The 27642-nt window shown below is 42.4% G+C and overlaps 1 protein-coding gene across 6 annotated transcripts in view; it reads right to left on the bottom strand.

The window, feature by feature from the left end:
- LOC145419296 (protein NLRC3-like) overlaps nt 1-27642 on the bottom strand; it is a 79764-nt gene that overhangs the window by 36318 nt on the left and 15804 nt on the right. For 5 of the 6 annotated variants that reach the window (XM_080298063.1, XM_080298064.1, XM_080298061.1 and 2 more), the window contains 3 exons: nt 22258-22434; nt 16861-17037; nt 9635-9811 (listed from right to left, as the gene is read on the bottom strand). In XM_080298063.1, coding sequence (XP_080154189.1) covers nt 9635-9811; nt 16861-17037; nt 22258-22434 — 531 coding nt within the window. Of the gene's footprint in view, nt 1-9634; nt 9812-16860; nt 17038-20043; nt 22070-22257; nt 22435-27642 lie in introns of those variants that run through there. The other variant, XM_080298066.1, reaches the window with a different exon arrangement.

The following is a 27642-nucleotide window of genomic DNA, read 5'->3' as shown; positions in this document are numbered from 1 at the left end:
GCTACTTTCAGTTGACCTCTGAGATATAGAGATAAAAGAGTGTGATGTAAGGAAGAAAGGTGGAAAGCCTTTGGAGACTCTGTTGGTCATGGTTTCTGCTGGCCTCTGACATGATAAGACTAGTTGCATTAAAGCCATTAACTGTTTGTGAGAAAACACCTTTGGGCTGGGATGCTCTTGATAAGGAGCCTCTTTTGTTTGCTTCATGACTTCTTTTGCAGACTGTTGGGAGCCTAACTGTTACAGAGTGTGGGAATATGTGTTTTTTAGAAGTATCACAGCTTATTTCTAAAAGAAATACATGTTGTTTGCGGTGCTCTATTTAAAACTATTGGCCTGTGAAACTTTTAGAAACGTGAAATGCCCCTAAAGTAGTTAAATCATCTATGTGTAATCAGCGAGTCTAACTGTTGCAGACTAGTAGATAATTATAAGACTAGTTGCATTAAAGCCACATTGAGGTTGATACAGCGCTAGTGTGAATATGTACTTTTAGAAGTATCACAGTTTATTTCTAAAGGGATACATGTTGTTTGTGGTGCTCTATTTAAAAAACTACTAGCCTGTGAAACTATTAGAAAAGTGAAATCTTCCTAAACTAGCTAAATTAAATGCTGTGTGGGAATACACGGTTTTCAGAAGTATCACTGTTTATTTCTAAAGGGATACCTGTTATTTGCTCCTAAATAGCACTGAAGAAAATGCAAAAGGCTCCTAACTAGTTAAAATACCCCTAAAGTAGTTAAATTAAATCACCTATGTCTAAATAACAGAACTCTGAGACCTATACAATCCTTTAAAAAGAGTTTAATTAAAACACATAATGGTTTCATTAAATAATACTCTATTAAACACATGTGAACTCATATGACCCCTGGACACACACGCACGTGCAAAATGTCCGTTCTCGCGCACGTGCACGCGCACATGGACGCGGCGGGGGATAGGGAGGGGGGAAAATGCCCTCGGGGTGTGGGGGGGCAAAGAGAGGTACAATGACAGAATGTGCAACATTACTACTAATGTTGCACATTCTGTCATTGTTTCTGGTGCCACGAACACTGAGAAAGATGAGGAAATTCTTGATTATTTGAAACAATACGGTCGTATAAAAATGGTTATTTTCGTGGATGACGCAAATAGTGTTTTTTTACAAAAACCTGATCGTTGAATATTGTGCTAGTTCTGCGTTAACTGCTCTTAATACGTTTTTCCCATAGACTCATCAGTCAAAGAATCACTCGGCTTTGACTTTTTGTGTAAGATCGCTTGCCGCAGAATGCACAGCCACAGGAGGAGTCAACACCCCTGCAGATTACCTCGGCGAGCTCAAGCAACTTGCACGCCGTAGCGGCAGGGAATTCCCAGATATTCTGTGGGAAATGATGGGACAAATTAGTATGCATCTGGAAGGAATGGAACAAGACAGTGACTTAGAAGAGGGAGCCTCAGTCCAAATTGTGGAGCCTGCATCATCTCTGCCTGGCCAGCAGGGGTCGTTGTCTGGACACTCCGCAATCCCTGAGACAGCTACCAGCAATCCCTCACCTGACCAACAGGGGTCACTGCCACATCCACAAAGATTTTCACTGTCACAGACTGAAATGAACCCCCCCAGAAATACAAAAAGTAGTGGTGGAGCATGTTGTAAAAACAGACACCGTACCTGCATTCAGACTTCGTCCTTTCTCTGGGAAGATCCCCAAACCAGCCAACGAAACAGATTATGAGACCTGGAGATCTCACATTGAACTGCTGTTAGCAGATCCAAATTTGGCACCTCTACAGATCACTCGTCGCATCCTTGAAAGTTTGCTACCTCCAGCAGCAGATGTTGTGAAAGGGCTGGGCTCAAACACAATTCCATCCATCTATTTAAAAGTGTTGGATTCTGCTTTTGCTTTAGTACAAGATGGTGAAGAGTTGTTTGCTCAATTCCTGAATACGTTACAGGATCCGGGTGAGAAACCCTCTGCTTTTTTGCAACGTTTACAACTCACATCAAACACTGTGATGAAATGAGGTGGTATCTTGTCTTTAGACTTCAACAAACATTTACTCAAGCAGTTTTGTCGAGGATGCTGGGATAGCGATATCCTAAACAAACTATAGTTGGAGAACTTGAGGAGCGATCCCCCATATTTTGCAGAGCTCCTCCTACTGCTTCGAACTGAGGAGGGTAGACAGCTGGCCAAGGAGAATCTCATGAAGAAGCACCTAACTGCATCCAAGCCTCGTGCCGCTGTTCATTCCCAGAGCACATGTGCTTGTAGCCATTCAGACACCAAGGCTATTAATGAGCTGAAGCAACAGATGCAGAAACTGCAGAGTCAAATGGCTGCTCTTCTCTCACAGAAATCTCAATTCTCCAAGCCAGCACCACCTCAACTCAGATCAGCACAACCAAGACCCAGCAGCAGTGCAACCAGTTCCCGGCCTAGAGCAGGCTACTGCTTTAAATGTGGAGAGGATAGGCACATGTCAGCAGGATGCGCCAACCCTCCGAACCCGCCACTGGTTCTGAGAAAGAAGAAACAACTTGAAAAAAGACAGCAGGCTTGGGACAGCAATAACAAATCATCAAACTAGAGGCAGTCTCTGCGGAGGGACAGACGGAGGCTGCAGTCGACCCATGTCCCAGTTACAAGCAGGATGGACATTCCATCACATTGCCTAAAGGACTCATTGGAACCAGAAGCACAGCACAGGTCACGATTGGAGGAACTGTATTCAACTGTCTGTTAGACACTGGGTCTCAGGTAACCACCATCTATCACTCCTTCCACCATGATTATCTTTCTGACCATGAGATACAACCTCTGAAAAATCTCCTGGAGATAGAAGGAGCAAATGGCCAAGCTGTTCCATACCTTGGTTATGTGGAGCTGAACGTCACTTTCCCTCCCGACTTCTTGGGTTCCACCACAGCTGTTGACACACTTGCCCTGGTAGTTCCTGATGTCCAATCAGCTCAACAGCCGTCAATACTGATTGGTACAAACACTCTGGACTTGGCATATGAGAAAGCATTCTCAGACCAACAACCCTCCATTCCAGCGCCACATGGATACAGAGCGGTGCTGAAAATCCTTGAGCAACGATACAGACTGGCCAACAGTAACCATCACGGAATCATCAAGCTGCACACTGACGGACCACAGACCATCCCAGCTGGAAAAACTGTTGCCTTGGAGGGGTAAATTTGCGGACGCTGCCTCCAGGCCGAGAAGGCTGTGTTGGTGGAGCCTCTGCCAGGTGGCTTAATGGTCCCGTCTTGTGTCATGGATTTCCCTTCTCACCAGCCATACCACTTACCTGTGGTAATCTGCAACCAGTCTGATCATGATGTAACCCTCCCAGCCAAAGCCATCATTGCAGAGATCAGTGCCATTCAGTCTATTCAGTGTCAGGAAAGGAGTCATGACAGTATGCCTCCTAACCCTGTGACCTCTGGGTTCAACTTCAACTTTAGTAACTCCCCCTTAACACCGGAATGGAAGAGTCGTATTACTGAGAAGTTAAACGCCCTCCATGATGTCTTTGCAAAACACGACCTTGACTTTGGGAAAACCGACAAAGTGAAACATCAGATCAAGCTCTCTGACCCTACTCCCTTCAAGATTTGGAGCTGGTTGACTCTGGGGTCATCAGAGAGTCAGAGTCACCTTTTGCATCACCCATTGTTGTGGTGCGAAAGAAGAATGGGAGTGTGCGGCTCTGCATTGATTACCGGAAACTAAATCTGCAGACCATCGAAGATGCATATGCATTGCCAAAGTTGGAGGATACTTTTACAGCTCTCTCTGGATCAGAATGGTTTTCAGTCCTTGACCTTAAATCTGGTTATTATCAGATTGAAATGGAGGAGGAAGACAAGAGCAAAACAGCATTTGTATGTCCACTTGGATTCTATGAGTTCAACAGAATGCCCCAGGGAGTCACAAACGCACCCAGTACCTTCCAACGACTAATGGAAAAGTGCATGGGAGAAATGAACTTGAAAGAAGTCTTGGTCTTCATTGACGACTTGATTATTTTTGCACCAACGCTTGAAGAGCATGAGAGGAGACTACTGAAAGTCCTTCACCGTCTGAAGGAATTTGGACTCAAGCTCTCAGTTGAAAAGTGCATGTTTTTCCAGAAATCTGTTAAATACCTGGGGCATGTTGTGTCAAAGGATGGTGTGCAAACAGATCCAGATAAAATCGAGACACTTAAGTCCTGGCTGGTTCCAAAGAATCTTAAAGAACTTCGCTCTTTCCTGGGTTTCGCAGGATATTACCGTAGGTTCATCCAAGGCTACTCTAACATCGTTAAACCTTTGCATGACCTTACTGCTGGATATCCTCCATCACAGCGGAAACTCAGAGCCACCTTCAAGCGAGAGCAATATTTGGATCCTAAGGAACCACTTGCCAGTCGCTGGACTCCTGCATGTCAACAAGCCTTTGACACCATTATCAAAAAACTCACCACAGCACCAGTACTTGCTTTCGCCGATCCCCAGAAGCCTTACCTTCTCCATACAGATGCTAGTTCTACTGGGCTAGGAGCTATTCTGTACCAGGAGCAACAAGGACAAAACCAGGTGATTGCCTATGCAAGTCGTGGTCTGTCGAGGAGTGAGTCAAAATATCCAGCTCACAAACTGGAATTTCTGGCTGTCAAGTGGGCTGTTACAGAGAAGTTTCATGACTATCTCTACGGCACCAACTTCACTGTCATTACTGACAGCAACCCACTCACCTATCTACTTACCTCTGCTAAATTAGATGCCACCAGTTACCGTTGGCTCTCTGCTCTTTCCACATTTTCATTCAAAATCATGTACAGATCTGGTAGGCAAAATCTAGATGCTGATGCTGTCTCTCGCAGGCCACAGGGAGAACTCTCCAATGACCAAATGTCCCAAAAAGAGAGGGAGAGAATTCTCCGATTTGCCCAACATCATCTGGATCAGTCTTCCTCAATTTCCATCGATCAACACACAGTCAAGGCCCTTTGTGACCGGCAGCTTGTTTATAGTATGGCTGAAAAGATGTCCACTACCGCACTCATCCAGTCACTAACTGCCCATGCCGACAGTTTGCCTGACAGCTTCGTCAACGACACTCAGTTTGCATCTCCTGTTGTTTCTCAGCTGACGAACGCTGAAATCGCTGAGAGACAGAGGGAAGACCAGACCCTGAGGCATGTCATATGGCTGCTAGAGACTGGGGAAAGTCCACCTCCCGTCTTGCGGGATGAACTCCCAGAACTGCCCCTTCTACTCCGAGACCAACATCGCCTGGAGCTCCAAAACGCCATTCTCGTGAGGAGGAGGCAAGTTGGGGACCAGCTCTATCACCAGTTAGTGTTACCTCAGACATTTCGGGCTGAAGTACTGTCAGAACTGCATGACAAGATGGGTCATTTGGGCATCGAACGTACTCTTGACCTCGTATGTCGAAGATTCTACTGGCCGAAAATGGCCAATGATGTGTGGAATAAAGTGAAGACATGTGAGAGATGCACCAAACGGAAAGCCTTACCTGAAAGAGCGGCACCCCTGGTGAACATTCGAAGTTATCGACCTCTAGAACTGGTTTGCATGGACTTTTTATCACTGGAACCTGACAGGAGCAGAACCAAAGACATCCTGGTAATAACAGATCACTTTACCAAGTACGCTGTCGCTGTCCCCACTCCAAACCAAAAAGCAAAGACTGTCGCCAAATGTCTCTGGGACAGTTTTCTGGTTCATTATGGTATCCCAGAAAAGCTCCATAGTGATCAAGGACCAGACTTTGAGTCACGCACAATAAAAGAACTCTGCAAAATGGCTGGAATTCACAAAATAAGAACTACACCATACCATCCACGAGGAAATCCAGTCGAGCGCTTTAACAGAACACTCCTGAATATGCTCGGAACACTCACCACAGAAGAGAAAACTCACTGGAAAGATTTTGTTAAGCCCTTGGTCCACGCATACAACTGATGTTACTGGCTACTCACCCTATGAGCTCATGTTTGGTCGACAACCTCGCCTCCGGATTGACCTGGTCTTTGGACTGCTTGTGGATGACAATCAACCCACTCATTCACAATATGTCCAGAACCTGAAGTCAAATCTAGAAAAGAGCTACAAAATTGCCATTGGCAATGCGGAGAAGCTCATGGGAAGAAACAAGAGCCGTTTCGACCAACATATCACCCCCTCTGAACTGGACGTTGGTGACAGGGTGCTGGTACGTAATGTGAAACTCCGAGGCAAACACAAAATCGCAGACAAATGGGAACCAGACATCTATGTTGTGGTAAAAAGAGCAGAAAATCTTCCAGTGTACACTGTCCGACCAGAGAACAAATCCAAACCGATTCGTACTCTACACAGAGATCTCCTATTACCATGTGGATTTTTGCCACATTCCACCAGAACCAACCGAACAACTGTAAAACCAACCAGGAAGCAGTCATTCAACCTTTCTGATGAGGACTGTGCACAACCTCAGTCAGACGATGAGGATGAAATGATACCGCATCAATGGTATGATCCTGTCTCAGAGCCTCTGCAATTCACCACTGTCCACAATCTGCCAGAACCGTCATCCGCCGTTCCAGCCACTGAACCTTTACCATCTGATACACCAGTCTGTGAACCTGCTACGCTCCCTTCGCCTCCTCTTGAGCCAGCAGAGAGCGAAACCTCTGACTCAGAAACCCCTGACAAGGAGGAAGCTCCTCATACTGTGGAATCAGAGGACAGTCTGTCCTCTGCTGAACCTACCAATGTTGAATTGCCGACTGAGTCCAGTATGTCCTCTGCTGCTGATCTACCATCTAACTCTGACACCTCCAGCTCTGAACTAGAACCTCTGAGAACATCAACTCGGACCAGGAAACCTCCAGACCGGTTACAATACTCTAAGTTTGATCAGCCCATCTTGAAGAGTATTCAGGCACTAGTCCATGGCTTAACGACTGCCTTTACTCATGCACTGGAGGATGAAGAGGACCAACTAAGGGGACCCTCAGCTAAATCTATCATTTCTTCCCACTTAATCTGCACAGACACTGAACAACCTGTCATCCGGAACCAACCACCATGTACAGGGACGTACATGAGATCGAGGGGGGAAACTGTAACCCATATCAACTACTCCCTGTCACATGACCCACGTCAGCTGATTTGAGGCCCCTCTTCTGATTGGCTCCTTCCACGTCGCGGCAACTCTGAAAACCGGCTGTGGAGGGATACTTCCGGGTTCGACTCCTGCTGTGGCTGTGAGCTTATGGCATTTAGAACGGTGTTGGAAAACAAAGCGTTTTCTCCCCTCAATTCATCTATAAACTAATTTCACCTCAGCGGTAAGTGTCCTTAATATCTTTCAACCTTTGGTTGTCAGTAACCAGCCGATCGTTTTCGCGATTAAAAAATGACTTTGTGCGGTGGCACTCCCACCGCGAGCAGAACTCCGGTTCAAACACCGCTGTTTTTGAACAATTTTATTTACTTAAGCATTTTTATGGGCTTACTTTGAAACAAAATGCGATTGAATGATTATTGTTATGTGTTGCCTTGAATTCGGCTATGCTGTCTGTTAGACAGTTGTTTTTCTTTATTGTTGTTTTTGTATTGTTTGTAGCGAACGCTACTGGAATGTATAGATTAAGCTACGTAGCCAAGATGATTAATAATTTAACTGTTGTACATTGATTGATGATGATGATGATGATGATGATGATGATTTATGATTTGCATTGTTACATAGACTTGCAGAAAAATATAGTTTTTTACCGGTAAACTGAATCGAACTTGATGTGCTAATGGACATTTTTCTGACCTACAGGTCAGGTTTTTTTTTCCCCCTTTGAATTGATCTTCTTCATATTGAAGTGGCGAGCCGGTAGGACCATTCTTTGTTTTCCCCCACTTAGCCGTCTTTGGATTACAGACATATATTTCCCCACTGTATGAAGCTGGACCCTAAGGAGGAATACCTTAAAAGTGAACTTTAAAAAGAAAAGGACCAAAAAAGGACTCTTAGCAAAAGGACTCTTGCACAGAAAAATCACAGCATTGATTTATTATTTAATTGTGGACATTTACGTTTTGTGTTGTATTAATTATTTTGTTCCATTTCCCCTTTCCCCTATTTATTCAATATATTTTTGGTACAAGACATTGCAGTCTTTGGTCTCATCATTCACACCATCTAGGCTCCATAAAGAACTATTTCTTCTGCGCGTCAGTCAGTAAATTCATCCATTGACATAAACCAGTCCTTAAAATAACTTTGCGTTACAGTTGCACTTTGTAGACGCTCCCTGAGCCTCACAGCCAGCTGCACATGGACCAGCTGACATTACCCAGCATTAGAGGCGGGTGTAAAAAAAATGGATTTTCCTATTTAAATGGTTTTAATTTGAATAAAGCGATGTTGATTCATTCAATCCTGAATCGATTTTTAATATAAATGTATTTTGCCAGAATCTCAGGTTAAAGCTCCCAAAAGTATTTCAACAACAAGCAAACAGATAAAACAGTAAATGAGAGCAGCTAAACACACAAAGATGGAAACACAGAGCATGGATCGTTCACTCGACGGCACGTACACGGACACGCCGTCGGGGCTGAAAGTAGACAGCTCACAGATCCTGAAGATGCAGGTTTCATCTGTCTCCAACCAAAACTGACTGAACCAGCCGCAGAAGAAGATCCAAACTACACTTTACGTTTGATGAACATCGTCATGAATTCTCTCTGACTTTGACGTTTACTTCCTGCACAGCTCTCTCTCTCTCAGTGTACTTCAAGAACAGTTTACCTTCAAAAATCTGTTTCCTGCATTATTCACTGCTTATTACGCACCAGTCTGCTGTTGTGTTCACTGCTGTCGGCCTCCGAAAACAAAGCCTCATTTCTGCTGTTCAATACTGAAGAAATTTAAACCTTTTAAAATGATGACAGATTACAAACTCTCAGCTGTGTCTGTAATCAAACCTCTGTAACTTTGCTTCCCTTCAGCAGCATCAGCTCATGTTCACATGTTGATTCATGGTTTCCTTCAGTTTTTGATGGACTGCAGAATATTTTGAAGGTTATCCGCTATAAAAAGCCAGAACAGGAAAATCTGCTTCATGTGTTTCTGTTTGATCCTCAGTGACTTTGACACAAAGGCCTCTGCTGTGATGATCACACCTCTGATCAAGTCTCACAGTGTCAGCTTTGTTTTTATACATATGGATATGTGCTAATAAATGATCAGAATTAGAATATTTCCCACTGTCTGCTGTGTGCTGTGACCTTTGACCTGCTAAAGACAGTCAGCTGTGGATTATTCATTGTTGTGTCTGATACTTAGAACTGTGAGGAAGAACACTACACAGTTAATCAGGGTCCCCTCTCTCTGAAGCAGGAAAGGTGGGCAGGCCGCGTGTGGGCCGCGGGCCATACGTTGAGTCTCACTATTTGAAATGTGAACATTGTTCTGCTGCAGTCAATGGACTAAACCAGAGAAGAAGAAAACAGACTTTACCATGAAGATCCTCAGTGTGGATCAGTATAATATCAGCCTGATGTCTGCAGTTTAGTGTCAGCACAACTTTCACATCATATTCATCTCAGCACAACTAAAACATGCTAACTGACCTCAGAGTTTCAAGTCCACATCCTGGACTCTCCAGGAAACCACACAGATGCTTCACTCCTGAATCCTGCAGCTTGTTGTTGGAGCTCAGGTCCAGCTCTCTCAGATGGGAGGGGTTGGACTTCAGTGCTGCTGCCAGATAATCACAGCTGATCTCTGACAAATCACAGTCCTTCAATCTGTATAAAGAATGAAAGATGTAAGTTTATTAGACAAAGTGTGAGCTTGAAATCATTCAGTGTTTCATCATCTGTTCAGAGCTGAAGAAGGTTCAGAATGTAGAAGTTTAGAAAATGGAAACTCCAAACAGCTGAAGCCAACAGGAAGCAGCTTCAAACAAACACAACAAGAGAAAAAACTCTGAATGTTTCACATTAAAGTCGTACATTTATCATAAAAATTCAATTTCAATTCAATTCAATTTTATTTATATAGTGCCAAATCACAACAAAAGTCGCCTCAAGGCGCTTCATAGATACAGAGAAAAACCCAACAATCATATGACCCCCTATGAGCAAGCACTTTGGCGACAGTGGGAAGGAAAAACTCCCTTTTAACAGGAAGAAACCTCCGGCAGAACCAGGCTCAGGGAGGGGCGGCAATCTGCTGCGACCGGTTGGGGTGAGAGAAGGAAGACAGGATAAAGACATGCTGTGGAAGAGAGACAGAGGTTAATAACAGATATGATTCAATGCAGAGAGGTCTGTTAACACATAGTGAGTGAGAAAGGTGACTGGAAAGAAAAAACTCAATGCATCATGGGAATCCCCCGGCAGCCTACATCTATTGTAGCATAACTAAGGGAGGATTCAGGGTCACCTGGTCCAGCCCTAACTATATGCTTTAGCAAAAAGGAAAGTTTTAAGAATCTTAAAAGTAGAGATAGTGTCTGTCTCCCGAATCCAAACTGGAAGCTGGTTCCACAGAAGAGGGGCCTGAAAACTGAAGGCTCTCCCTCCCATTCTACTTTTAAATACTCTAGGAACAACAAGTAGGCCTGCAGAGCGAGAGCGAAGTGCTCTAATAGGGTGATATGGTACTACAAGGTCATTAAGATCAGATGGGGCCTGATTATTTAAGACCTTGTATGTGAGGAGCAGGATTTTGAATTCAATCCTGGATTTAACAGGAAGCCAATGAAGGGAAGCCAAAACAGGAGAAATATGCTCTCTCTTTCTAGTCCCTGTCAGGACTCTTGCTGCAGCATTTTAGATTAGCTGAAGGCTTTTCAGCGAGTTTTTTGGACATCCTGATAATAATGAATTACAGTCGTCCAGCCTGGAAGTAATAAATGCATGAACTAGTTTTTCAGCGTCACTCTGAGACAGGATATTTCTGACTTTAGAGATGTTGCACAAATGGAAGAAAGCAGTCTTACATATTTGTTTAATATGTGCGTTGAAGGACATGTCCAGGTCAAAAATGACTCCAAGGTTCCTCACAGCGTTACTGGAGGCCAAGGTAATGCCATCCAGAGTAAGAATCTGGTTAGATACCATATTTCTAAGCTTTTCAGGGCCGAGTACAATAACCTCAGTTTTATCTGAATTAAGAAGCAGAAAGTTAGCGGCCATCCAGGTCTTTATGTCTTTAAGACATTCCTGCAATTTAACTAATTGGTGTGTGTTATCTGGCTTCATGGACAGATAGAGCTGGGTGTCATCAGCATAGCAGTGAAAACGTATGCTATGTCTTCTAATGATACTGCCTAAGGGAAGCATGTATAATGTAAACAGAATTGGTCCTAGCACTGAACCCTGTGGAACTCCATAATTAACCTCAGTGTGTGAAGAGGACTCTCCATTTACATGCACAAATTGGAGTCTATTAGAGAGATATGATACAAACCACTGCAGCGCAGTACCTGTAATACCTACAGCATGTTCTAATCGCTCTAATAGGATATTATGGTCAACAGTATCGAATGCTGCACTGAGGTCTAGCAGGACAAGCACAGAGATGAGTCCATTGTCAGAGGCCATAAGAAGATCATTTGTAACCTTCACTAAAGCTGTTTCTGTGCTGTGATGAGCTCTGAAACCTGACTGAAACTCTTCAAATAAGCCATTCCTCTGCAGATGATCTGTTAGCTGTTTGACAACTACTCTTTCAAGGATGTTTGATATGAAAGGAAGGTTGGAGATTGGCCTATAATTAGCTAAGACTGCTGGGTCTAGAGATGGCTTTTTGAGTAAAGGTTTAACTACAGCCAGCTTGAAGGCCTGTGGTACATAGCCGATTATTAGAGATAGGTTGATCATATTTAAGATCGAAGAATTAATTAATGGCAGGACTTCTTTGAGCAGTTTTGTAGGAATGGGGTCTAAAAGACACGTTGATGGTTTGGAGGAATTAATTATTGAAGTTAACTCAGAAAGATCAATTGGAGAAAAAGAGTCTAACTTAACATCAATGGTACTAAGAGTAGCTGTAGATAATATTACATCTGTGGGATGATTGTTGGTAATTTTTTCTCTAATGATAAAAATTTTATTTGTGAAGAAGTTCATGAAGTCATTACTAGTTAACGTTAAAGGGATGGTTGGCTCAAAAGAGCTCTGACTTTTTGTCAGCCTGGCTACAGTGCTGAAGAGAAACCTGGGGTTGTTCTTATTTTCTTCAATCAGTGATGAATAGTAAGATGTTATGGCTTTGCGGAGGGCTTTCTTATAAAGCAGCAAATTATTTCTCCAGGCTAAATGATGATCCTCTAAATTTGTGACACGCCATTTCCTCTCCAGATAACGAGTCATCTGCTTTAGGCTATGTGTTTGAGAATTATATCACGGAGTCAGGTACTTCTGATTAGGGACCTTAGTTTTGACTGGAGCTACAGTATCCAGAGTCGTACGTAGTGAGGAGGTGAAATTATTAACAAGATATTTGACCTCTGTTGGGGTAGCGTTCAGATAGCTGCTCTGCTCTATGTTGGTACAGGGCATTGAAGATGATAATAATAATAATAATAATGGATACTTTATTGATCCCCATGGGGAAATTACTTGTTTTTCTCTGCATTTGACCCATTCACTCAGTGAAGCAGTGGGCAGCCACTAAGCAGGCGCCCGGGGAGCAGTGTGTAGGGACGGTACCTTGCTCAGGGGTACCTCAGGGTAGCCGTTAAGTGGATTCGAACCCCCGACCTTCCGATCATGGGGTGACCACTTTACCTACTGAGCTATCCCTGCCCGTTACTGAGCTATCCCTGCCCGTTAACAGTGGGTGGATTATATTCTTAAACTTAGTTACTGCACTTTCAGAAAGACATCTACTTTGATAAAGTCTACTCTCCACTGCTATGTAATCAATTATTGTAAATGTAAATGTTATCAGGAAATGATCAGACAGGAGAGGGTTTTCAGGAAACACTGTTAAATGTTCAGTTTCTATGCCATATGTTAAAACAAGATCTAGAGTGTGATTAAAGTGGTGGTGGGTTCTTTTACATGTTGAGAGAAACCAATTGAGTCTAATAACAGATTAAATGCCATGTTGAGGCTGTCATTTTTAGCATCTACATGGATGTTAAAATCACCCACAATAATTATTTTATCTGAGCTCAGAACTAAATTAGATATAAAGTCTGAGAAATCAGACAGAAACTCTGTGTAAGGCCCAGGTGGATGATAGATGATAACAAGTAAGACTGGTTTCTGAGTTTCACAGCTGGGGTGGACAATGTTAAGCATCAGGCTTTCAAATGAATTAAAAGTCTGTCTTGGTCCTTCATTAATTAATAGGCTAGTGTGAAAAATTGCTGCCACACCGCCCCCTCGGCCTGTGCTTCGAGATTTCTGGTAGTTAGAATGACTCGGGGGTGTTGATTCATTTAAACTAACATAATCATCCTGCTGCAACCAGGTTTCTGTAAGGCAGAGTAAATCAATTTGTTGATCAATTATTAAGTCATGTACTAACAGAGACTTAGAGGAGAGAGACCTAATATTTAATAATCCACATTTCACTGTTCTACTCTTTGGTTCAGATGTGGATACTGTATTGTTCTTTCTTTGTAATTGTTTATGTTTAAGTTGTTTGTTGCTGGTTTTTAGTTTGGTTTTTGTCTTTTTGGAAGCTGACACCGTCTCTATGGAGATGGGTTTTTGGGGGGGTAGCAGGAGGAGAGAAGCTGCAGAGAGGCGTGTAAGACTGCAACTCTGCTTCCTGGTCCCAACTCTGGATAGTCATATTTTGGGGGGTTTAATAAATTTGTCTATATTTCTAGAAATGAGAGCTGCTCCATCCAAAGTGGGATGGATGCCGTCTCTCCTAACAAGACCAGGTTTCCTCCAGAAGGTTTGCCAATTATCTATGAAGCCCACATCGTTTCTGGGACACCACTCAGACAGCCAGCAATTTAAGGAGAACATGCTGCTAAACATGTCACTCCTGGTCTGATTGGGGAGGGGACCAGAGAAAACTACAGAGTCCGACATTGTTTTAGCAAAGTTGCACACCGATTCAATATTGATTTTAGTGACCTCCGATTGGCGTAACCGGGTGTCATTACTGCCGACGTGAATTATGATTTTACTGAATTTACGTTTACCCTTAGCCAGCAGTTTTAAATTTCCTTCAATGTCGCCTGCTCTGGCCCCTGGAAGACAATTGACTATGGTTGCCGGTGTCTCTAGCTTCACATGTGTGAGAAAAAAAATCACCAATTACCAGAGTTTGACCCCCGGTGGGTGTGTCGCCGAGTGGGGAAACCGAGTGTTGTACCTGGGGCTTCTGTTTAGGACTATGCTTCCTCCTCACCGTGACCCAGCCGCCCTCTTTCCCCAGCTGCTTGGGGTCTGCCGGGGAACAGCTAGCGGGGCTTACGCTATCTTCGGCTACACAAGCTACAGGGGCCTGGGTAGCTATGGGTGAATGAAGGGTGCGAAGCCGAGTCTCCAATTCAGTAATCCTGGCCTCCAGCGCTGCAAATATGCTACATTTGTTACAGATATCATTACTGCTAAAGGAGGCCGAGGAGTAACTAAAAATCTGACACAATGAGCAAGAAAGTGCAGGAGGGACAGGTGAAGTAGCCATGGTGCTAACGAGTCGGCTACGAGCTAAGCTAGCGAAACAGTACAGAGACAGTGAATGAATACTTTGGCTATAAATTAGGTAGTGAGTACACAGAAAGTGTGCTTCGGATGAAGCACGTGAAGATTATACTATGAAAGAAGAATGTATTTAAAAGTTGTTAATTAAATTGCTAAGCAAATAAGCTACTCAGAAACACCACTGTGTTTGAGCAGGAAAAGGAAGTGATACTCTACCGCAGAGCGCGCGAACACCAAGAAACGGGACAAAGACTTGAAAAAGTCGTGTTTTTCCTTCCAGGAACCACAAGGCTTCACTTTTAAAGGTGAAGTGTGAAAGAAATGGACATATTTGAAGTCCAACACCTTTTTCCAGTCACATTATTAAAGCAGACAAACTACAAGCTCATTTTCATTCCAACAAGTCATCTTCTGACCTGGACTAACAACACTGGTCTCTATGTGCAGCTGGCTGTGAGACCAGTGCTCAGGGAGCGTCTACAAAGTGCAACACTGAAAGAACATCACACACTCATTTGCTTCCAGCACTTTCACACAAACATCTACTGTCATTATTGTCACCAAACTCTGTGGATCCGTTATTGCAAATTCAAATGGGATCAAATGGTCAGACAAAAGAGGGTTATGAGGAAATATGATGAAATGTTGTGTATTAGCAGAAAGTTATTGAATCATTTTCCTCAGAAACCAAACAAAATGATTGACAAACATGTTTTTACAAACTCAGTGTTGGACTTGGATCAGCAGGATAAGCTGATGATTAAAGGCATTTGAGTCTCGCTGTATGAGAGTCCAGTTATTACTCAATATTTATGGATGATGTTCTTTCAGTGTTGCACTTTGTAGACGCTCCCTGAGCCTCACAGCCAGCTGCACATGGACCAGCTGACATTACCCAGCATTAGAGGCGGGTGTAAAAAAATGGATTTTCCTATTTAAATGGTTTTAATTTGAATAAAGCGATGTTGATTCATTCAATCCTGAATCGATTTTTAATATAAATGTATTTTGCCAGAATCTCAGGTTAAAGCTCCCAAAAGTATTTCAACAACAAGCAAACAGATAAAACAGTAAATGAGAGCAGCTAAACACACAAAGATGGAAACACAGAGCGTGGATCGTTCACTCGACGGCACGTACACGGACACGCCGTCGGGGCTGAAAGTGGACAGCTCACAGATCCTGAAGCTGCAGGTTTCATCTGTCTCCAACCAAAACTGACTGAACCAGCCGCAGAAGAAGATCCAAACTACGCTTTACGTTTGATGAACATCGTCATGAATTCTCTCTGACTTTGACCTTTACTTCCTGCACAGCTCTCTCTCTCAGTGTACTTCAAGAACAGTTTACCTTCAAAAATCTGTTTCCTGCATTATTCACTGCTTATTACGCACCAGTCTGCTGTTGTGTTCACTGCTGTCGGCCTCCGAAAACAAAGCCTCATTTCTGCTGTTCAATACTGAAGAAATTTAAACCTTTTAAAATGATGACAGATTACAAACTCTCAGCTGTGTCTGTAATCAAACCTCTGTAACTTTGCTTCCCTTCAGCAGCATCAGCTCATGTTCACATGTTGATTCATGGTTTGCTTCAGTTTTTGATGGACTGCAGAACATTTTGAAGGTTATCTGCTATAAAAAGCCAGAACAGGAAAATCTGCTTCATGTGTTTCTGTTTGATCCTCAGTGACTTTGACACAAAGGCCTCTGCTGTGATGATCACACCTCTGATCAAGTCTCACAGTGTCAGCTTTGTTTTTATACATATGGATATGTGCTGATAAATGATCAGAATTATAATATTTCCCACTGTCTGCTGTGTGCCGTGACCTTTGACCTGCTAAAGACAGTCAGCTGTGGATTATTCATTGTTGTGTCTGATACTTAGAACTGTGAGGAAGAACACTACACAGTTAATCAGGGTCCCCTCTCTCTGAATCAGGAAAGGTGGGCAGGCCGCGTGTGGGCCGCGGGCCATACGTTGAGTCTCACTATTTGAAATGTGAACATTGTTCTGCTGCAGTCAATGGACTAAACCAGAGAAGAAGAAAACAGACTTTACCATGAAGATCCTCAGTGTGGATCAGTATAATATCAGCCTGATGTCTGCAGTTTAGTGTCAGCACAACTTTCACATCATATTCATCTCAGCACAACTAAAACATGCTAACTGACCTCAGAGTTTCAAGTCCACATCCTGGACTCTCCAGGAAACCACACAGATGCTTCACTCCTGAATCCTGCAGCTTGTCGTTCCTGTTCAGGTCCAGCTCTCTCAGATGGGAGGGGTTGGACTTCAGTGCTGCTGCCAGATAATCACAGCTGATCTCTGACAAACCACAGTCCTTCAATCTGTACAAAGAATGAAAGATGTAAGTTTATTAGACAAAGTGTGAGCTTGAAATCATTCAGTGTTTCATCATCTGTTCAGAGCTGAAGAAGGTTCAGAATGTAGAAGTTTAGAAAATGGAAACTCCAAACAGCTGAAGCCAACAGGAAGCAGCTTCAAACAAACACAACAAGAGAAAAAACTCTGAATGTTTCACATTAAAGTCGTACATTTATCATAAAAACAGGACAAAGACTTGAAAAAGTCGTGTTTTTCCTTCCAGGAACCACAAGGCTTCACTTTTAAAGGTGAAGTGTGAAAGAAATGGACATATTTGAAGTCCAACACCTTTTTCCAGTCACATTATTAAAGCAGACAAACTACAAGCTCATTTTCATTCCAACAAACCATCTTCTGACCTATGGAACGCCAGGACTGCCATAATGAATTAATTAAATACACCATGAAATAATTAATTAAATGTGGCAATAATTAATTAAAATTGGAATTAATTAATTAAATAAATAGTTATGACACATGTAATTAATTAATTATTGACACATTTAATTAATTATTTATGTATTTCACATTTTAATTAATTATTGACACATTTAATTAATTATTGACACATTTAATTAATTATTTAATGATATATTTATTTATTTCATTTTGGCAGTCCTGGTGCTTGGCTCTCATCATGAAATAATTTTATCTGTCAGCCTCACCCATCAAACTCAGGGGGCGGGGTTAACGCTGCCCATGCAGCTTCTCTAACATTTGATTGATTGCCGTGCAAAGTAAGTCAAAACAGGTCGATCGTAGATAATCGATTGCTTGTGTAGACTTGGGGCAGCCAGGTATCCCAGAATGCAGATCAAATCACAGGCAGCAATGGTGGTGGTGTAGTTTTAAAATACCTCGTTTTTCTGTCACCAGCTACACTTTTAACAGTGTTTTAGCCGCGAATGTCGCGCCGTATGTCTGGTCAGGTTGTCAACATAGAACATGTTTGCAAAAGTGCTCAGATGTTTTCAGAGATTTCACTAGCTCTGCTAACAGTTAGCATGCAGAGTGCACCCAGGGGGTTACGTTAACCGGTTTGTTTACATATTCCACTCTCTGTGTTCCACATGTTGCATTCGCAGATTCTCATTTTCACCGAACGATCGTCTCTTTCCGCCTGGTCTTGTGTCTCTGTGCTTCTGTAACATAAAGAACGAGCTGACATTTTTCTCACGACACCAGCGATCAGCTCAACAGACCCTCAGTTTACCTGCATGCATCCTCCTCCTCATCTGTCAGCTGTTTAACACCTGCTGCTAATTCAAGAAACACGCCTACGTTACCTGGTGATAGTCACAGTTTAACTGGGCAGCCGGTGCTCGATATAAAGCAATGTCAGCGCATTTTTCTCCACAAGATAAGTAAATATAGTGTTTTCCCCGAGCGCAGAGCTGCTGGAGCTTGTTTCCTTACAGAGCACTTTATAGGCGAACCAGCTTCATCAGCGGCTGATGTCCAATCACCGGCACACAGCTTTGAAACCTCACCTTAGTTTTAGCTCTCAGTGGTTAAACGCTGGACTTCATTCACTCAGGTTCTGTCTGTCGGGTCACGTTTACTTCGCTGTTTTATTTACAACTGAGCAAATCGGTTTGGCTGAGGTTAAAGTTACGTTTCATAACTGCATAGTTTCACAGACGTTTAATGGTTCACTGGCACATGTGTTAGACTGAACTATCATCTAAATATCATCTGTTTTTTAATAGTTATTCAACTGTATTCTAAGCACCAGCTGTCTGTTAGAATGTGATTTTTCTCTCTCTCTGTTGGCGGAGGTATAAAAATGCGCAGGAAAATCTGACGTGCATGGCAAACTTCACCGACGATATTTAGGGAGGAATAAACACACGTCAAACATAAATGAACCATTTGTCTGTCTCCATAATTGAGAGCATTTTCTCTTATGTCAACACTCTCTCTCTCTCTCTTTTTGTTTTTTTGCTTTTTCGGTCATGTTATGTTTACCTGTCAAAGGCTTGTTACAAACTATGAAACACATCGTGCAGACTTCTGGATGTTAGAAGAAAACTAATACTGCTCATGAATGAGACTAAAGGCAGGAAGGTGTCCTTTAAAACTAAACATGTTAATAGGACCTCCCTATTTATATCACAGTTTATGATATAGCACGTGTATTTCAGTAATAGCCTGCTGATTTCAGTGTAGTGGTGAACAGTCACACAGCTCATGTAGGCGTTATCTGTGATACTCCTTAACTATAATTTATCCAAGTTAACTTCAGTTAACCATTCAGACAGTTCTTTTGCAATGAAAAACATAAACACCCATGCTGCCGGTAGGTTCCTCAGTGCCTGCTGTTAACATTATAGCTGCTTATGCAGTAACCATGGTAACCACGGACTCTGAGCGGCTGGATCGACGGAGGTCAGACAACAATTTTACATGTATGATCTTAAAACAGGACACAGCCACTATACGTGCTGGCCTCATATCAAATGTGAAGGCAGACTGAGTCTATGTTTGACGTTTGTTTATATCTAATCTTCCTTTTCAAACATTTAAACAGCAGCGAGTCTGCAGCTGAGGGAATACAAACTCAAATTGTCAGAACAGGTTTGCTCGTTTCTTGGATTCATTTGGTGATTTATTAAATGTATAACTGTTATTCTAATCTGCTGCTGAGTCTCTTACACTTTTCTTTATGCTGTATATTTTCACGTCTCTGGAATAGTTGGAAGTTAGATAGTCAGCTGGGAAACTCATGGAGCTGAGGATATCGTGGATATGCTGACCTCGCTGCATGGTGTACAGAGCGAGGTCAGCATGATTAATATTCACAATAAAAATATTAGCCGAACATCATGAAGTCTGTATGTGTTTCATAGTGTCGAACAACCTTTGTACAGTTAAAGCCAGCAGTTACTACATGACGGAAACACCAACGTTATCTCTTTTATGCGTTTATACACAGGTCACGCTGATTACTGAACAAAAACCCAAAGATCAGATGTTAAACAGATTTATTTGCTCTCTCTCCTCCTTAAACATGTTTTTAATGTTAGTTATAATTCAGAATTGGCGACTGAAACACGTAGGACACATAAGAACATCAGGAAATAAAACACCGATAAATATAACCTCAGTAAAAGAAGTCAGCGGGGGTTACTACAGCTGTGTACCGGGGCCTGCGCTTTGTCGGTGGGATTGCTTGCGAGGCGAGCGGGTCTATCCCACGCTTTGCCGTGAGACTGGGCAGACATCTCCGAAATCATCGAAGCACTTTTGCAAAGAGGCTGTATCTTGACAAACCGTCCAGACACATGAAGATTAAACCACTACATTCTCGGCTAAAAAAATATTAAAACGGTATTTGGTGACACACAAACAGGGTTTTTCAAAGTTCAGTTCTGTTAGCTTCCACATGTTGTTGTGTGCTAGAAACAATGGCCACCAGGCCAAAGCAATGGTTTTGACTCGATCAGCGTTAACCCCGCCCCCTGAGTTTGATGGGTGAGGCTGACAGATAAAATTATTTCATGATGAGAGCCAGGCGCCAGGACTGCCAAAATGAAATAAATAAATATATCATTAAATAATTAATTAAACGTGTCAATAATTAATTAAATGTGTCAATAATTAATTAAAATGTGAAATACATAAATAATTAATTAAATGTGTCAATAATTAATTAATTAAATGTGTCAATAATTAATTAAAATGTGAAATACATAAATAATTGATTAAATGTGTCAATAATTAATTAATTACATGTGTCATAACTATTTATTTAATTAATTAATTCCAATTTTAATTAATTATTTAATGGTGTATTTAATTAATTCATTATGGCAGTCCTGGCGTTCCATACTGACCTGGACTAACAACACTGGTCTCTATGTGCAGCTGGCTGTGAGACCAGTGCTCAGGGAGCATCTACAAAGTGCAACACTGAAAGAACATCACACACTCATTTGCTTCCATCATCCAACCTGAAGAGGAAACAGAGACGGCTCCCCTTCAAAGTAAAAGCTGCTCCTTTTGGACACAGTATCAAAGAAAGTCTACAGTATAACATAGAAAAGACAGAACAAAGTTTTGGTTGTTTTTAAATTGTGCAGAAATGAAACTACACTAAGCTCAATTATGTGACAGACATTTCATCCCATGTCAGTTTGGCCTCATCCTGGGCCGGATTATCCAGCACACACTCTGACCACAGGCCCAGGGGCCACGCACAGCTGGGCTCCATCCAAGAGACAGGAAACAAACCAACACAATAATAAAAAGCACCATGTGATCTTCTTACATCTTCAAGACAAACATAGTAAAAACATGAGCATATTTGTTTCCTGATAAAATGATGTGACAGGTAGAACAGAGTAAAGTGGTGGTGTTACAGCCTTTCTCCCCTCTGCTGCCGAGGCTGTTAGTCTCTCCCAAACTCAGCTACAGGACTTCCAAATGAATGAAAGCAGCAGAAGTGACTTTACAAATGAAAGAGGAAGAGGAGAAGAAGAGGAGAGGGAGGCCACCCTGACCATCACTCCAGCTGAAAACATCACACTTCCATTAAAGTTGGTGAGAAAATGTTGAGCAGGATGAGCTGCTGGCTAATCTGGAGGCTGTAGCTGCAGCTCACAGTCACAGTGGATTTCCACTCATCAAAAAGCTCTGGCTGCTTCATTTCTCATCTCATATCAGAGACTTTAATGCTTCACTGAAGCTGTACTGTGATGCTTCCATATTCCAGTGAGGCCTCCATAATGATTTCAGCTGTTCTGTACACACACTGTGTGCCTGTATGGCTCAAAGTCTCTGCAGCCTGTTTTTATCTGCTATCATCAGCTCTTCATCATCCTCATTCACATCCCTCACACACTCTACAGCCTCATCAGCACTGACTTCATCTTCACTGACTGATGGAGCACAACATGAACCTGTGGAGGCTGAAACACTGTCCTGTCAAACATCTCCCCGTCACCACTCCACTTCTGTCAGCCTTTAAATGAACCCTGCTCAAGTCTGTCACTTCTGTTTGGAGCCAAAAGGAAAAACTGTTGTTCAGTCGTTTGGAAAGACATCATTTCTGAAAGCACTCAAACTTCTTCACATTTGTCTTCAGACACATCCTGAACATTTAGGAACTAAAGAAAGTTTCAAACATCAATCAAAGACCTGAAATATAGAAAAACTACAACAGCTGCAGTCAGTGAACTCACCCCAGAGTCTCCAGTCGACAGTTTGGACTCTCCAGTCCAGCACACAGAAGCTTCACACCTGAATCCTGGACCTCATAATTTCCACTCATGTCCAGCTCTGTCAGATGGGAGGGGTTGGACTTCAGAGCTGAGGCCACAACTTCACAGTGAGACTCTGAGAGTCGACACAGAGTCAGTCTGTGATGATAGAAAATATAAAATGTGTTATTATAAAAGCAGAAAATCTGCATTATAAACACAGACTGAAGACAAAACAGAGTGAGGTCATAATGTGATGAATCTGCTCTTCACATCTGTGCTTCAGCTCCTCTTAATGTGTTTGACATGACTAGGGCTGCCACGATTAGTCGACTAGTCACGATTACGTCGACTATCAAAATCGTCGACGACTGATTTAATAGTCGACGCGTCGTTTGAAGCTTTGTAAGATCCCAAAAGACGCAGGAATAAGTAGTAGGATTTAAGAGTGTAATAACGGACTGAAACAGAAGATGGCAGCACTGCATCTACAAGGATGCCAGCTGCCGTTAAACTCCGACGAAGAAGAAGCTGTGTCCCAGAATTCATAGCGCAGCCCTGCTCAGTTTCCAACAATGGCGGCAGCTAGTTAGTTTTAATGTTACTCTTATTATTCTTTCTGGGTCACAAAATAAACGTTTAACATATTTTCAGGTGAGAATGTAGCTGTGTAAACCTCAATTATCTGCTCAGTTTATCAAGACACCACATATTTTCAAAAGCGCTCCGACGTTTTCGGAGACGTCTGTTACCCACTAGCTCAATAGCTAGCCGGGGGCTAGGCTCACTAGAGCCGTGAGAGCACCGGACTCCCGGCAAATCGTTTTCAAACCCACCGCCGTCTTTCGCTACTCAGGTTAAACATGATATATAAGTCACTTAGATAACTTCAAAATGTTATTGTTTGGCTTTTTTCAGTATTTTATTTGTTCCTGAGCAAATCGGTTTGGCTGAGATTAAAGTTATAGTTTTTACACAGCATGAATAAACGTCAAGCAGACAACTGATTATCAGAAGTGTGAGATGCTCGAGAATATACTCCGGTGTCCTGTTATATTTTAGATAGCAAGGAGTTTATTAAACTTCACCGAAACAATCTGCAGATTTCATTAAAATTTAATAAACTATCATCTTGTCTTTATTTTTAGTTAGCACATACCTGAAACACTTAAAGCTGTAAGCTAATGATAGTTATATAAGAGCAGATGCTGCTGGTGCAATAAGCTGTACGCTTTGGATGGATGATGATCTGATTAGTCGACTAATCCCAAAAATAATCGGTGACTAGTCGACTATCAAAATAATCGTTTGTGGCAGCCCTAGACATGACACAACGATTGAGTCTCTCTCAGACCTGCAGACTTTTAATGAGAATCTTTGTTTGGCTTTAATCTGCAGATGGAGGAGGAAGATGGTGTCACATTTAGGCTTCCATAATGTCCACAGTCTGTCACTGAGATCTGATCCAGAGTCAGAGTGAAGACACACATTTGGACTGTTTCCTGTTTTGACTCCAGAACATTTTGAATGAGTTCAGCTCAGTGAAGAGTTCCAGCTGGAAAGATGATCTCTGTTTGCTACCTGCTGTCAGGTACGACTGTTCACGTCCACACGCAGGAAAAACCTGCTGACTGTTACCAAACGGAGCAGAAATCTCATCACTGGACAATAATGATGAATGAACTCAGAGCTGCTGATATCAGATCTGATTTCAGGGGAAGTAAACACAGAAATGATTGGCTCATTTGAGCTTTCTGAGCCATTATCTGCTGGTGTGTCGCTAGTTGGCAGAAAATGATTTGTATTCCTGTTCAGGGCTTCAGTGTTTATGAGTCCAGATCCAGGTGACAGCAAGTCAAAATGATGTTACCTGTCTGTGTCCAGCAGCAGCCTGTATTCACTTTGAATATTGTTATAACCTGACATGGATCAGTTTGTCTTTGATTGGTTTGTAAATGTCACTGTTTCCATTGGACCTGAGTGACGTACAAAGACAGAGAGGGAGAGAAAGGAGAGAGAGGATGGAGACAGCAAAGAGAGAGCAAACACAAACAGGTGAGAGTGGACAGGTGACCAAGGTCAGCAACCAATCAGAGAGCTTCTGTTTGACCCACAGTCACTGACAGGGTTTTAATAGTTTTGCAATTTTCATTAGTTTTTATTTTTATTTAGTTTTGACTTCAGATTTTCAATTTTATATCAGTTTTAATTAGTTTTTACCAATTGTTTGCTAGTTTAGTTTGTATTTTTTTTTTGAAAATCCTTAGTTTCAGTTTAGTTTTGATTAGTTTCAGTTATAGTTTTAGTTGTGTTTGTAATAATTAAGTGTAACAAAATCCAAGTTTCATCATATCAGTCATGCTCTTCTGCTTATCCTTGGGTATGTTGCTATTCCAGCTACAATACCCTGCACCCTGGACAGGTCGCCTGTCTGCTGCAGGGCTAACACGCAGAGACAGACAACTCACATTCCCACCTATGGGTTCTTTAAATAAATAAATAAATAAATAAAGGCAGATGAACAACCATTGATACCAGGCAACTATAAAATGTATGTCTTGGCCCCAATGAGACTATTAACTCTCGCAGCACCGGGTGTTCGTAAATTTGGTTCAAGTGAATTGATAAACTTTTTGAAGGTGATTGACTCACACAGTTATGTAGATGTCCCCGTCCTGTTGTCTCGGGATGCATCACGCTGCCTTGCCTGGGGTTAGCGTCTGTTTCTGGGGATGAGGGTTGAGTGTGCTCCCTTCTCAAGGTAAGCTAGGTTAGCCTTCTTGTGTGAGCTTTTCAAGTGCACTTTAAGGTTTGTGGGATTTTTCCCTTTAGAAATGTCCCTCATAATTTGTCTCTTTCCACTACAAGACACTTGCTTCATCCAAAACACAGTCATATTCAAAGTAATCCCAAATTGGACTCTGGCGCTTCTCTTTTCCTGACATGATTCTGCGTGTGGATGGAGCAGCGACTAGTGATGGGTCGTTCGCGAACGAAATGGCTCTTAGAGCCGGCTCTTTGACGTGAACGACGCGAGCCGGCTCCTTATCGCGAGCCGTCACGTGGGGTTTTTTTTTTCTTTCTCTCACCCTCTCTCTCGCACTTTTTTTCCGCTTCACTCTGCACGCGAGCCTTGTGTGAGTGAAGTTGGCCCCCCCACCTTCTTCAAATCCAACAAAAGTGGTATCAAACGTTTGTGCTACGTTTGTGCTGGTTTGTGCTGCAAAAATTTTTGTTTGTGCTGCTATCATTTTAAAGATATTAATAAAAATTCCTAGAGGTCATCAGAGGTCAACCAGCCCCCCCACATTAAGTAAATCAAACAAAATAGGTGCCAATCAACTGTGCTACGTTTGTGCTGGTTTGTGCTGCAAACATTTTCGTTTGTGCTGCTTCTGTTTTAAAGATATTAATGAAAAGGTAAAGGTCAAAAGGTCAACCAGCCCCCCGACATTACCCAAATCAAACAAAATTGATGTCAAACGTTTGTGCTACGTTTGTGCTGCAAACATTTTCGTTTGTGCTGCTATCATTTTAAAGATATTAATAGAAATTTCTAGAGGTCATCAAAGGTCAACCAGCCCCCCCACATTAATTAAATCAAACAAAATTGGTGTCAATCAACTGTGCTACGTTTGTGCTGGTTTGTGCTGCTAAAATTTTCGTTTGTGCTGCTTCTGTTTTAAAGATATTAATGAAAAGGTAAAGGTCAAAAGGTCAACCAGCCCCCCGACATTACCCAAATCAAACAAAATTGATGTCAAACGTTTGTGCTACGTTTGTGCTGGTTTGTGCTGCAAAAATTTTCATTTGTGCTGCTATCATTTTAAAGATATTAACAAAAATTTCTAGAGGTCAACCAGCCCCCCCATATTAATGGAATCAAACAAAATTGATGTCAAACGTTTGTGCTGGTTTGTGTTGCAAAAATGCTTGTTTGTGCTGCTAACATTTTAAAATTTTTAATAAAATAACGTCTTGATGTGTGCTTAATCATCCAGGTAAGTAAATCCCAAAAGGTTGATTCTGTTCTTCTGGACATTTTCAGTTGGAGAAACGTTTCGTCACTCATCCAAGTGACTTCTTCAGTCTCAGCTGACTGCAGGTTTCCCCAACCTTATAAACACACGTGAGTGAAGTTGCTCCCCCCTACCTTCTTCAAATCGAACAAAATTGATGTCAAACATTTATCCTGCAAATTATTTTGTTTGTGCAGGTTATGTTTCCCTAATTTTATAAACAGTACATGTACAGTGAGAGAGAGATGTTACATCTGTCTTCACTTGCATCCCAGTCATAGAAGCGTTGGAGGTAGTTCATAAGAGATTACAGGATCATCCCAACCTCAGCAACAGGACCACTCTCAGCACTGATCAGTTGTGTTTGCTTTTGGAACTGTGTCTTAATTCCACCTATTTTGCATAAGGGTCAGTACAGGCAGAAATCTAGGTGTGCCATGGGTTCCCACAGGCCCCTGCTCAAAGTCACCAAACCAGTTCGTAAGCAGGTACAGGTGTGGCCAGAAGGGTCCTCAGAGGCACTGCTTTTCCACCACAGGCCGCCACACACGACAACACCACAGACTTTCAGGAATATACAGAAACTGTCCCTGCCTACATCCCAAAATGCATCGATGATGTCACAGAGACCAGGACTATCACTGTCTGGGCCAATCAGAAACCATGGCTCACAGGTCAGGTTTAAATGCTCCTAAGGTTGAAAAATGCAAGCCTTCAGAGCCGGGAATTAGGTGAGTCTAAGAACAGCAAGGGCAAACCTGTCACGTGGCATCAGCTACAGCAAAGCTTCAGCGACAGCAGAAATACTTGGAGGCAGTGGCAAGGAATACAAACCATCACAGACTACAAGCCCACTCTGCAGACCGTGGTGACACAATCCCCAGACAGTGTGTGGAGATCCCTCCACCATCATTACTGAACCCAAGAAGTCATCTATCTCCTGCTTTAAGGACTCATCATTATGAAGAGCTTTGAACGGTTAGTCATGCATCAAATCAAATTATCGCTTTCCCCCAACCTGGATCCATTTCAGTTTGCATACCGGTCAAAACGCTCAACCGATGATGGAATTTCAACTGCCCCTCACTCAGCCCTCACACATCTGAACACTAGAGACTCATATGTCAGAGTGCTGTTCATAGACTTCAGTTCAGCATTCAACACCATCATTCCCCAGCAACTCACTCACAAACTGGATCTGCTGGGGATCAGCACCTTGCTGTATAACGGGCTGCTAGATTTCTTGACAGGAAGACAGCAGACAGTATGGGTCGACAGCAACACCTCCAGCCCAAGAACACGGAATACGGGGGCTCCCCAAGGATGTGTGTTGAGCTCCCTTCTCTTC

Source organism: Astatotilapia calliptera, chromosome 3, assembly GCF_964374335.1.
Source record: "Astatotilapia calliptera chromosome 3, fAstCal68.1, whole genome shotgun sequence".
NCBI classification, from domain to species: Eukaryota; Metazoa; Chordata; class Actinopteri; order Cichliformes; family Cichlidae; genus Astatotilapia; species Astatotilapia calliptera.
The sequence above is the reverse complement of the archived record's forward strand: the minus strand, read 5'-3'. Positions and strand labels throughout refer to the sequence as shown.